A 13,674-nucleotide genomic window follows, 5' to 3' on the forward strand; every position below is an offset into this window, starting at 1 on the left:
ATTACCCTTTTCCTTTATTTTTAATTAGTTACACCATAAAAGATACAATGCCCTACTAGTAAAATACTTATAAAAATAATAAATAATTAGTTACATTTTAATTTTTTGTTTTCTAGCCGATACGCTAGTCACTAGTGTATATTTAAAGATACAAAATATAACAAAAAATTGGTTTGGAGATTTCATGTAATTTTTTTTATTTGTTTCAAGTGTAGGGTTAAACAGTCATATAGACTAAAACGGAGAAGGGTGCTAGAATCTTTCACACTCCTCCTGCTCTAAAAATTAAGCCAATAACGGACCGGATAGGTGTTGGTGAACATGTTATTCGACAAAAAACTTATCATCGTCCTGGGCGCTGGCCTCGATGAAGAGTAGGACAAAACTCCAATCGACCGGCTGAATCTCGTTGTTGAACGTTTTTGTAAAATCGATCAATCCGTCTATGTTTTCTTTCAGCAACTCAACGGACGAATCTTTAGCTTTTATGCTCAAAATATTATCCACAATGGAGCCGCTCGTTGGTGGTACTATGCCGAGGATCGTATGTATTTTCAGTGCTACATCCGTTAACAAATTGTCGGCATAGTGACGGCTGTAGCGATTCGTGATGCCGCACAATTTGTCCAACGTTTTCTGGGCTGCGACGTCGCCGATTTGTAAAGATTCAAAGGCGGTCGTTAGTTGGAAGTGGAACTCAATGTTGTACCGCCAGTAATTGTTCAGACCTGCACCGGCCTGGTATCCATTTATGTAAACCTGCAAATGGACACAAACGTACGAGTACAATCTGACGTCGATCAGTTCCACTATCAAACTGTGATAGCCCACACACCGGTAAGGGTCGTGTACCCACAGCTTTTCGGTGTAAAATTCCTCTATCATCGCCCTGCGCTCAGCCAACCTAGCTTGTACGGGTTGCCAGTCTATACAGATTCCGGGTACGTTTCCAACAAGCAACCCGTGTTCTTTTCCCCACAAACCGGTCAAGTACATGTTATCCTCGGTAAACCAAGAATGGTACTTGGACTTCTTGTAGAACACACAGTTGTCGTACAAAGGCCTGAACACGGTTTCTCGGATGGTGTAGCTGTTGCTCTTGGTAAAGGACATGTTGTAATTGAACGGTGCGTCCACCGGTAGGTAAAATTTGTCCAAACACGATTTTATGAACTTCGATAGGACCGTATCCAGAGTAGAATAACTTTCAAAATGGTCGATTACCAACTGTTTGTTTTCACTCCACGATTGGACAGCCGAAATCTTGAAGAAAAACGTATACAGCCAATGTTGGATATCGCTACACTTCACCGCATACAGCAAAGACAACATCTGCGTCACGTGGTTTTTCATACTACTCAAATCTCTGCTGAATTGTTGCGAATCCGTGTGATTGCCTCGGATTAGCTTTACGACAATCCACTTCAAATGTTTCAAGTAATATCTGACTATAACGCAATTAGTGCATTGTATGTGTTTTCTTTTACTCTCCTCAACACCGAGTAACTTCAAGTTATTTTTACTTCTTGCTTTTCCCAGTTTGTCTTCGTAGAGTTTATTGTATTTTTTAACCATCGTATGCAATTCTTTGAAGTCGTCAATGTATACGTCATCGTCAAACACGGCCTAAAACACGTGCTTTTATGAACACTGTGGTCACTGTCTGAGGAAATTAACAGAATTGAATGAACTAATAATGTTTCACACATTTGTGACAGGTAGACAGGAATATTTGCATAAAGCAGCAGGCCTGGATGGAGTGTTAGTGGAAGCATGGAAAAGAAAGGAAAAATACTGATGATCAAGTGATTGATGAAAGAGTAATGCTTATTACACCAAACTTCATATGTCTAGGAGGTGTGCCAGAGCGTGAAAATGATGTAGAAATAAATCTTATTTGTCATACAACTATGTTGAAATTAATGGAGACGGATGAAGAATGTAGTTGGAGAAGGCTAAAAAAGAGATGGTTAAACATGATTGAAAATGTTATGAGGATAGAGCGAATGTGGGCGTGGATGATATGACCGATTGTACTGAGTGGAAGTAAAGGGGAAAAAAGAGTAAATTAAGTTAAACGATGAGCAGAAATACAGATATTTGGAAAAGCAGACACAGAATACAGTTATGGTAATAATTAGTAGAGAAGATTGAGTCGATTAAGTGAAACAGAATGTTGTTGTCAACGTTAGGTATTAGGTTCCATTACGTTTCTATTAGTAATGGGCAAATTTACAAACGACTTTGGTCATACTGGAAGTGCACCTAATACCACCTTCATACCTCGTTTACATTCAGCCCACTTCAGTGGTAGTGAGCAGAGAAGTTGACTTGAAATATTGCAGCAACCTAACCGGTTAATGTAAACACTCACTGCCTTAGACTAGGTTATACATTCAGCCATTGCAAGTGCTCCTCGCACTGCTGTATTTGCTTCCCAAAATACTACAGTGGCAGTGGCAGTGTCACTGCCACGGAGTTGGGCTGAATGTAAACGAGGTATTGGAGTCTGTTGTTTGAATTTGATGTAGTTTTTTTTTGTACAAAAGTTATGTGATAAAATTGTTGGTCTACAAGATACTTAGAATTTACACTTACCAAGCCTTCATCTTTGTTTGTCTTTCTTGAACAGATTACTCTGAACATCGGGTTTACACTTGATATAAACTTACAAATTACCATAACAAGTAAAATTAACGATATGCTGAACCACTTTTGAGACATAGTTGATTTCTTTACGTGGACAAATGTATTATATTTTCAAATTTTGTGCTCTATGAAAACGCTTTGAATCGACACTAGCTAGGTATTACTCACTGTTTAGAATATTATGCTTGAATAAAAACTATTTAAATTTCAGTAGAACAAATATTTGCAAAATCATGTTTCCAATGTTAGATTGGATATTAGTAGAGACATTTTTATAGAGTGCGTTGTTTAAGTAAACACATTTTGTATACATGAAAAAAAGTGTATTACACAGTCATACCTTAAACAAACTGAGAAATAGGTTTTGTTCTGATAAAATAACAACTGTAAGTATCGCAAAATAATATTTTAGGAGAGCGAGAGGCAAATTTTGTGTTTGAAACTACTGTGTTTGGTTTTTTTTTTTTTTTGAGGGTTCATACAATTTGCAGATGACATCGTTTGTATATATAATAATCTTATCTTACTGCAATTACCTTTCTCGTACATTAGATTAAATTTTATGGGTTTCAGTAAAACAACGGTTTTATTATTGCGTTGGAACGAATGGTAGTTTAAAAGTTTTCTTACATTGATGCAAATAATACCAAAACACAAACATAATTGTGTAAATTCTTATTTAAATGATACTTTACTAAGAATTATTTTTCACGATTTATCGAGAACATTTTTCTCTTGTATAAAATTTTGGCCTTGTATACTTTGTAAATGTAGTATATAATATTATATTTATGCAATATAATGTTTTTTGAAATATAATTACCAAAAAAAAAACACATTGTAAAAACAATAGCTCCGCTTCGAATCTTAAATATATTAAAAATTTAATAATTCGAAGCTAAAATGCTGTTTAATGACGTTTAGATAAAAAAATAAGTTTGTAAATTTTCATGTAGTTTTTTTATTTTTGAAAATTTATGGTTAAACCGTCGGCTAGGCTAAAACCGAGAGGGGCGCTGGAATCTTTCACACCCCTGCCTCCTAAAAATTAAGCTCATGCCAAACGAGTAGGTTGGGGAACTCGTTATTCTTCAGCAAAAAAACGTATCATCGTCCTGGACGCTGGCTTTCATAAGGAGTAGAAGAAAATTAAAATCGACCGGCTGAATCTCGTTCTTGAGCGTTTCTGCAAACTCCATCAATCCGGTTAAGTTTTCATTCAGCAACTCGACGGACAAATCTTCAGCGTTTATGTTCAGAATATTATCCACAGACCCGTTCGTTGGTGGTACTATACCGAGGATCTTATGTATTTTCAGCGCTACATCCGTTAACAAACTTTTGGCATCGGTCGGGCTATAGCGATGCGTGATGCCGTACAATTTGTCCAACGTATTTTGGGCAGCAATGTCGCCGATTTGTAAAGATTCAAAGGCGATCGTTAGTTGGTCGTGGAATCCAATGTTGTACCGCCAGTAATCGTTCACACCTGCACCGGGCTGGTATCCATTTATGTAAACGTGCAAATGGACACAAACGAACGAGTACAGTCTGACGTCGATCAGTTCCACTATCAAACAGTGATAGCCCACACACCGGTAAGGGTCGTCTACCCACAGCCTTTTGGTGTAAAAATCCTCCATCAAGGTCCTATGCTCGGCCAACTTAGCTTGTACGGATTCCCAATCTATAGTGATTCCGGGTACGTTTCCAACAAACAACCCCTCTTCTTTGCCCCACAAACTGGTCAAGTACATGTTATCCACGGTAAACCACGAATGGTACTTGAACGTTTTGTCAAACACACAGTTGTCGTACAAAGGCCTGAACACGGTTTCCCGGATGGTATAGCTGTTGCTCTTGCTAAAGGACATGTCGTAATTGAACGGTGCGTCCACCGGTAGGTAAGATTTTTTCAAACACGATTTTATGAACTTCGATAGCACCGTATCCAGAGCCGTGTAACTTTCAAAATTGTCGATTACCATCTGTTTTGTTTCGTTCCACGATTGGACGGCCGAAATCTTAAAGAAAAACGTGTACAGCCAATGTTGAATATCGCTTGAATTTAACGCATACAGCAGAGACAACATCTGCGTCACGTGGTTTTTCATATTATTCAAATCTCTACTGAATTGTTGCGAATCTGTGTGATTGCCTCGGATTAGCTTTTCGACAATCCACTTCAATTGTTTCAAGTAATATCTAAGTATAACGCAATTAGTGCATTGTATGTGTTTTCTTTTACTCTCCTCAACGCCAAGTAACATCAAGTTAAATTTACTTCTTGACATTCCCAGTTTTTCGCCGTAGAGTCTATTGTGTGTGTTGACCATCGTATCCAATTCATTCAGGTCAATGTGTTCGTCATCGTCGAACACAGCCTAAAACAAGCAATTTTGTTTAACACCGTGGTCACTGTCTAAGGAGATTGACAGAATTGAATGGCCTCATGGTTTGGGCACGTCACGAGAAGAGACGAGAGATCAGCAATAAATTAACGGAGACGGATGAAGAATGTAGTTGGGAAAGGCTAAAAGAGAAATGGTTAGACGTAAAATTGCAGGTTGTTGTCAACGGTAGGTAACAAGTTCGATTATGTTTCTATTGGTAATGAGCAAAGTACACCGTATACCACCTTTATATCTCATTTACATTCAGCCCACTTCCATGGCAGTGAGCAGAGAAGTTGACATGAAATTTTGCAGCGCGAGCAGCAACTTAAACGGTTAATGTAAACAACAGGCAATGTTAATACTCACTGTCTTCGACAAGGTAATATAATCAGCCATTGCAATTGCTCCTCGCACTGCTGTATTTGCTTCCCAAAATACTTCAGTGGCATAGTCACTGCCACGAAATTGGGCTGAATGTTACCGAGGTATTAGAGTCTGTTGTTTAATGTTGATTTCGATTTTTTTTTGTACAAAAGTTATGTGACAAAATTGTTAGTATACAAGACACTTAGAATTTACACTTACCGGGCCTTCATCTTTGTTTGTCTTTCTTAAACAGCCCATTCCGAACGTTTGTTCTATACTTGACATAAACGTACAAATTACTATAACAAGTACAATTATCGATATGCTGAACCACTTTTGAGACATAGTTGATTTCTTTGCGTGGAAAAATGTATTATATTTTCAAATTTTGTGCTCTACGAAAACGCTTTGAATCGACACTAGCTAGGTACTACTCACTGTTTAGTATATTTAAATATCAGTAGAACAAATGTTTTCAAAACCATGTTTTAAATGTTAGAATACACTGCATTGATACTAGTAAAAATTTGGGTTTTGTGATATTTGAAAAAACGTGTATTGGACATAAAACAAACTGAGAAAAAGGTATTGTTCTGATAAAATAACAACTGTGAGTATCGCAAAACAATATTTCAGGAGCGTGAGAAGGAAATTTTTTGTCTGAAACAAATATTGGTTTTTTTTTTTTTTTGGTTGATGGTTTGTACAATTTTCAGATGACAGCGTATGTATATGTAATAATTTTATCTTATTCCAATTACCTTTTGACATTTTTATGCCTTTGTTATGGCACACACACGGAAAATCGACACCGGTTATCATAACGAAAAATAAAATATTAGCCAGAAACTTGATTTGTTTACTAGGCACCTTAGATATATAAAAATGTATCCCGTGGTTTTGCGAACTCGTACGCAAGCTGTTCTGCATAATCTTCCTCTTAATAATACTAGGGTAAGTAAACATTTGCTTCCATAACGAGTTTGAGACTTAGATAGATCCCTTTTGCTTACATTTTTTACAAATTATGGCAGCTTTGCTATTTTTTTATTATTAAGGAAACGCACCAAATAAAGGGTAAATTTAACCTTTGGCCGTAGTCATTTGCTATGTGTGAGTGAATCAACAGTCAACGGGTAATGAAAATATGTTCAGTTAAAATACAATTGTCTGAATTAATAAAACAAAATTTGTAAAATTTCATATGTTTATTTTTTGTTTTTAAATAGTTAATGGTTAAACCGTCGGATAGCCTAAAACGGAGGGGGGAGGTGCTAGAACCTCAAATACCAATTTCCTTATTAAATACTATGCCTATGCCGGACCGGGTAGGTGTTGGTGAACATGTTATTCAGCAAAAAACTTATCATCGTCTTGGGCGCTGGCTTTCATGAAGAGTAGGAGAAAATTAAAATCGACCGGCTGTATCTCGTTCTTGAGCGTTTCTGTAAACTCCATCAATCCGGTTAAGTTTTTATTCAGTAACTCGGCGGACAAATGTTCAGCTTTTATGTTCAAAATATTATCCGCAAACCTGCTCGTTTGTGGTACCATGCCGAGGATCATATGTATTTTCAGTGCTACATCCGTTAACAGACTGTCGGCATCGGTCAGGTTGTACAATTTTTCCAACGTGTTCTGGGCAGCGATGTCACCGATTTGTGAATATTTAAAGGCTCTCGCTACTTGGTAGTAGAACCCAATGTTGTACTGCCAGTAATTGTTCACACCTTCACCGGCCTGTAGATTAATGTATACGTGCAAATGGACACAAACGAACGAGTACAGTCTGACGTCGATAAGTTCCACTATCAAACTGTGATAGACTACACACCGGTAAGGGTCGTCTACCCACAGCTTTTCGGTGTAAAAATCCTCCATAGACGCCCTGTGCTCGGCCAACCTAGCTTGTACGGGTTCCCAGTCTATAGAGATTCCGGGTACGTTTCCAACAAACAACCCCTCTTCTTTGCCCCACAAACTGGTCAAGTACATGTTATCCACGGTAAACCACGAATGGTACTTGAACGTTTTGTCAAACACACAGTTGTCGTACAAAGGCCTGAACACGGTTTCCCGGATGGTGTAGCTGTTGCTCTTGGTAAAGGACATGTTGTAATTGAACGGTGCGTCCACCGGTAGGTAAGATTTGTCCAAACACAAAGTTATGAACTTCGATAGCACCGTATCCAGAGCCGTGTAACTTTCAAAATTGTCGATTACCATCTGTTTTGTTTCATTCCACGATTGGACGGCCGAAATCTTAAAGAAAAACGTATACAGCCAATGTTGGATATCGCTGGAATTTAACGCATACAGCAGAGACAACATCTGCGTCACGTGGTTTTTCATACTATTCAAATCTCTGCTGAATTGTTGCGAATCTGTTTGATTGCCTCGGATTAGCTTTTCGACAATCCATTTCAATTGTTTCAAGTAATATCTAAGTATAACGCAATTAGTGCATTGTATGTGTTTTCTTTTACTCTCCTCAACACCAAGTAACGTCAAGTTAATTTTACTTTTTGTCTTTCCCAGTTTGTCTTTGTAGAGTTTATTGTATTTTTCGACCATCGTACGCAATTCTTTGAAGTCAATGTAATCGTCGTCGTCGAACACAGCCTATAACAAGTACTTTTTTTAACACTATGGCCTAATAATGTGTCACACGTTTGTGACTACAGAGCAGGTTAATAGGAATATTGGCATGAAGGTGCAGGTCGAGTTAGAGTGTTAGTGGAAGCATGGAAATTTAAGGGAAAATATCGATGATTGGCGAAAGAGTAATTCTTATGGATACCAAACTTCACATGTCTAGGAGGTGTGTCGGAGCGTGGAAATTATGTAGAAATAAATCTTAATTGTCATACAATTATGTTGATACGGGAAAATATAGCATAAAAGATGAGAGAGAAGCAATAAATTAACGGAGACGGATGAAGAATGGAGTTGGGTGAGACTAAAAAAGAAATGTTTAGATGTGATTGAGAATGTTATTGGGATAGAGCGAATGTGGACGTGGATGATACGACCGATTGTATTGAGTGGAAGTTAATGGAAGTTAATGGAAAAGAAGAGTAAATTGAGTTCAACGATATGAAGAAATACAAATATTTAGAGAAGCAGACACAGAATACAGTTATGGTAATAATTAGTAGAGACGAGGTCGATGGAGTGAAACAGGAGGTTGTTGTCAACGGTAGGTATTATGTTCGATTACGTTTACTTTTGTTTTGTCTAGAAATAGATCATACTAAAGTTAGGTAAAACATTAACACTAGTTTGAAATAAATCGGTTTGTATTTTTTAAAAAGAAATAAATACTTTTTATACCACGCCTTTACTCTTCAACTTATTTATCTCAGTTAAGACAACTTCACTTTACACCTTAGCCAACGACAAAGCAATAATAGCTAGCATTCTTGACCCTATCTTACCTATTTTCAAGACGACTTCTAAATTTGATATTTTGAGAACGGGGGGCAAAAACGAATAAAGTCATGCATTATACATTTATAGTCAGACATTGAATTAGAATACAGATAATACCTAATAATAGTTGGTAAAAAAAAAAATAGTTTTAACATATAAGGGATGGGGTTTTATTTTTTAGAACTATTATAAATTTGTCCCAACTAATATAAAAGCATGAAAAAAAAAATGTTAAATAGTCTAATATCTTTTAAGTTATTGACTAGATTTATAAGTAACCAATCATCCGGTATATTGACCAGTCAGCAGTATTCGGAAATTACTTTTTGAAATCTTGGTATCTTAGATTTTTATACAAACTTCAAAAATTAACAGTAATGATTTTAGATTTTTTACATTCCAAAAAATAAACTTCTTGTTGGGCTGAATGTAAACGAGGTATTAGAGCCTGTTGTTTAAAGTTGATGTGGTTTTTTTTTACAAAAGTTGTGTGATAAAATTGTTCGAGAACAAGTTGGTCTACAAGATACTTATAATTTACACTTACCGGGCCTTTTTCTTTGCCTGTCCTTCTCAAACAGCCCACTCCGAACGTCTGTTTTACACTTGACATAAACGTACAAATTACTATAATAAGTACAATTATCGATATGCTGAACCACTTTTGAGACATAGTTGTTTTCTCAATGTAGAAAAATATACAATAGTTTCAAATTGTGTGCTCTATAAAATTAGTTTAAACCGACACTAGCTACTACTCATTGTTTACAGTTTAGTATATGAAGCTTGAATAATAAATTATTTCGATTTCAGTAGAACAAAAAAAAATATATTATCTGGGTTCGTTCGCTGTGTACACAAGTTTGGCGATATTTGCAAGCCATGTTTCATATGTTAGATTAAACTGTAAGGATATTAGTAAAAATCTTTGTTTGATTACACATATAAGAAAAAAACTAAACATTCAAACCTAAAATAAATTGATAAATACGTATTGTGCTGATAAAAAAAACCACTGTAAGTATCGCAAAACAATATTTAAGGAGAGCGAGAGGGGAATTCTGTGTCTGAAACTAATATCGGTTTTTTATTGGTTGAGGGGTAATACAATTTTCAGATGACAGCATATGTATACATGTATAATAATGTCATCTTATTCCAATTACTTATTTTCATACATTAGATTAAATTTTATGGGTTTCAGTAAAAATCTGGTTTTATTATTGCGTTGGAACTAATGTTTGTTTAAACAAAAACACATGTTTTTCTCACATTGATGTTAATAATACCAAACCACAGACATTGTTGTGGAGATTCTTAAAAAAATCAATAAAAACACATCATTGTAAAAACACATAGCTCCGCTTCGAATCTAAAATATATTAAAAATAAAAAACTTCGAATCTAAATCGTTGTTTAGGTAATGACGTTTAGGTTAACAAACAACTTCTACTCTGTTAAACTTGGAACGAGAAAGTTTCAGTGTCTCAACTTGACGTGTACTCACACGATTACAAAAAGTATGGTAATTAATTTTTTAATTCGGAAATTTAAGTTTGAAGATAATAATATTTTAGTGACAATTGCCAGAACATTCTGCATCGGCCATGCGTACAGAAAATTGTATGTACTTAGGTAAAAATGTTGAAATTATTATTTTACATTTATAACAGCTTTCATGGCTTGTTTTTTTACCCATATAATTTAATCTAATGTATAAAAAAGGTAATTTCTCTCTTGGAATAAGATCATATTATTTATTATATTTAATGTCATCTGATAAGATCATACCCCCTTCCCATTTATACAATATTTTCCCTTATCAACACAATTGTATGACTATCGTACGATTTCTTCTTATATAGTTTTCACTCTCTCGCACACCTCCTTCATAGCAAGAAAAAAAATGGTAAGTGTCAAAAACATCTAATCGATAATAATGGGAAAAGATATTGTGTCATTCGGAATTGTAACAGCATTAAACAACGGTTTCCGTAAGACGACTTGTAAAAAACTGGCCCAGAGATCTCCTCTCAAGAACAACTAAAATTAATGTTTCTTTTTTTTTTATCACAAATTAAGTGTCTCGACTGTGTGATAACCTAATCGCGTTATTCACTGACTGTGTTTTTTTCTTTTTAACTAACTTACTTACTTATTGTGCAAATTATTGCAGATAGATTGTAAATATTTTGTCAAAAATGTAGTTTAAAAAAAAAAAACCCTTAACGGCATTCGAAGGATTGAACAGCGCGAATCATCAGTTGAGAAACTCAAATTCGAAAGTAGAACATGTAAGAACATAATATTTTAGTTTTTTCAAAAATTCCCAAAATAAAAAAAATTTGTTTACCTTAAAACTGTTGATCTTCGACAGCCACTTATGAAAACTGTGCGCCGCAGCTGGTCAGCGGCACGGCGCGGCTTGCGGCGGCGCAATAATTACACACCGGTGGCACGGACCAGACACCGCCGCCGCCGCCGCAATCAGTCGCAACGTGTTTACCGTGCCGCGCACTAGTCTGCCGTCGACTTTATGGTGTTAGTCGTTTACCGCCGTTTTTTCTTTCTCGTTTTCGCTTTAGCGTTCGATATTAAATATTTTCGTACGTTTGTTTCGATAAATATCATCGCAGCGGTTTAATATTTTCCCAATACGTACTTTGTGGGGTTTTTTTTTTTTTTAATAATTTACCGCGTTGAACGTATGGCGAATTTTCACCACACGCACACCCGCCGCCGACGCGTTGACGGACTACGTCGCCGGCTTCCGGTTTCCGGCCGTTGAGACTAAAAAACACCTGAAAAACGTTTTGCACCGCATTTGTAATTACAGCTTACCTACAATTTGCCGTTTGAACAATATCTATATATATATATATATATATATTGCTGTTAACGCACTCAGACTCGAGGTAAGTTTGTGTTATTCGTTGTTCCCCTATGATAAGACCGCGTACGACCGTGCGTCGCGTTGCCGGATAACGGCTTACCGCGATACCACGATAAGTCGCTGAGGCACTCGGACGGCCTATCGCGACACCGTGTTTTTACTCATCGCGTTATCTGCACAACATTGCTGCTACATTTGCAATTATAGTGTTTGTTCACAACACAGACCTTATAGCGTTGTTTTTTTCATTCGGAATTTAATAATCTGACAAGGGCGTGCAAAAATTTAAAAACGCGTTTCGGTGTTGAAAAAATGAAATAATTTTTGTTTTTTTTACGCCTTTTTTAACTCTTGCTCAAGTCTAAAAGTCGCGATAAAAAAAAAATGGGCAGCGATACATATCAATTATTGTTAACGCCGCCGTTAATTGCCAATCGGTTGCTTATGCGATACGCTATTTATATGTTTATACTCATTCGCTCGTTTATTGGATTGATTAGTTTTTTTTTTTTGCTCTTGGTATTTATTCGTTTACTCTTTTTTTTTACTCATTTATACAATTTATTTACACGTCAACTTGGTATTTTTACTCAATTTAATTAATACATTTATTATTTGCTCGTTTATTCGCTTTGTTTACGTGTTAACTCAAATTATTACGTTAAATCTCAATATATTATGTGTAGTAAAAAAACTATAATTTTAGTTTATTGAGTGTGATTTTTTGGCTGAGAGTCGGTTCAAAATTTTCAAAAACACTTTTCAATAAGACCAAAACGTGTCCCGTTTTTACAACCTACTTATTTACTCGTTTACTCGATTTGTTTACTCGCTCATTCAATTTATTTACTCGTTTACTCGATTTATTTACTAGACTATTCAATTTAGTCGCTAAAAAAATAAATTACACTTTAGTTGCGATAATTCCATGCAGTATTTTCTCTTTCCTCTACAGGACAAGCACTTTCGGTGTTGAAACGAATAGTGTATATTTTATTATAATAAAATTGGTTAATTTAATTGGCAAGTAGTCTGGGGCCACTAATTTTGATGTTTGAGAAATAAAATCCTATCTCATTAAACAATCCGACGTTTCGCTATTAAATTGTACCTATTTTTTTATTTTTTTTTTATTTATAAAAACTAGTCGAGATTTAAAGTTAAAGATATTTTGTTTTTTCTATCGTACCACAAACCGCTGCCCGGTTTTTCGACCTTAAGACATTAAGATAAATATATTTTATTTTTTTTATTTTTCATCTTGTTAAAGCCGCGGTTCGTTAACCTCTCGCCCCGGCTTAAACCATAAAACACTGTGTACTCAACTGATTTGTTTATTTATTATTATTTTAAACATAATTATAAAATATTTCACTACTGCTCTACTTTTCCCTACCGCCGCCGTTCCCCGGACACGTTTTATATATTTAAATAATAATTCACCGACTTTTTGCCAACCGAATAATTAATTGATTAATTAATTACAAAAAAAAAAAAGAAATGCGTAGGAACTGAGATTTAATAGTCAACATTAATATAACATGTGTGTCTAAAGTCAAAATGAAATTCGGCGCCAGAAATAATACTAAACGTCCGACATCTGGTTTGAACGGTTTCTTTATTAACAACAAGGTTAAAAAAAAAATCCAAGATAGCAATAACGAAAAGAAAAAAAACGTATTGAGGTCGTATTAATTATCTTATCACTATTATCAACGTTGGTAAACAAAAACGTTTTTATACCTACTAATCGAAGGACGTTGATTAATTAGGTAAATTTACTTACTTTGGTTTGATTAAAAATCAAAATATAATAATTCCAAACTATTTTAATAATAGCAATTATATACAATTTTTCAAACACTTCTCCAAGTTTTTTTTTTTTTTTAATATCACATTTTAACTTTTGTTTAGTCACTTTTTTTTATCTTATCACAA

General features: G+C 35.4%; 2 protein-coding genes across 2 annotated transcripts in view; one reads left to right on the plus strand and one right to left on the minus strand.

Moving 5' to 3' along the window:
• Positions 1-221: 221 nt before the first annotated feature.
• LOC126843185 (uncharacterized) lies at positions 222-9,590 on the minus strand. Its single transcript, XM_050580552.1, has 3 exons — positions 9,391-9,590; positions 7,554-8,033; positions 222-1,143 (listed from the first exon to the last, which is right to left on the minus strand). Exons 1-3 carry the CDS (start codon positions 9,514-9,516, stop codon positions 325-327), a joined length of 1,425 nt encoding a protein of 474 aa, XP_050436509.1. The 5' UTR covers positions 9,517-9,590; the 3' UTR covers positions 222-324.
• Positions 9,591-11,345: 1,755 nt separating this feature from the next.
• The window catches only part of LOC126842974 (ras-related and estrogen-regulated growth inhibitor-like), a 72,282-nt gene continuing 69,953 nt past the window's right edge, over positions 11,346-13,674 (plus strand). Inside the window, exon 1 of the mRNA XM_050580238.1 lies at positions 11,346-11,758. The gene's annotated coding sequence lies outside the window, so the exon portion shown is untranslated. The remainder of the gene's footprint in view (positions 11,759-13,674) is intronic.

Source organism: Adelges cooleyi, unplaced genomic scaffold (assembly GCF_023614345.1).
Source record: "Adelges cooleyi isolate 19-005CV unplaced genomic scaffold, UGA_ACOO_1.1 ACOO_flye_CR_arks_rails_tigmint_CR_PRNA_574, whole genome shotgun sequence".
Taxonomy (NCBI): Eukaryota; Metazoa; Arthropoda; class Insecta; order Hemiptera; family Adelgidae; genus Adelges; species Adelges cooleyi.

Bases quoted from the DNA above. Each gene is read 5' to 3' on its own strand.
- LOC126843185 (XM_050580552.1), bottom strand. From the start codon at position 9,516: ATGTCTCAAAAGTGGTTCAGCATATCGATAATTGTACTTATTATAGTA. The intron at 8,034-9,390 runs GTAAGTGTAAAT...TACTTGTTATAG, and splicing joins CAGGCAAAGAAAAAGGCCCG to GCTGTGTTCGACGACGACGA. The intron at 1,144-7,553 runs CTACCGGTGGAC...GACAAATTTTAC, and splicing joins TGTGTTTGGACAAATCTTAC to CTACCGGTGGACGCACCGTT.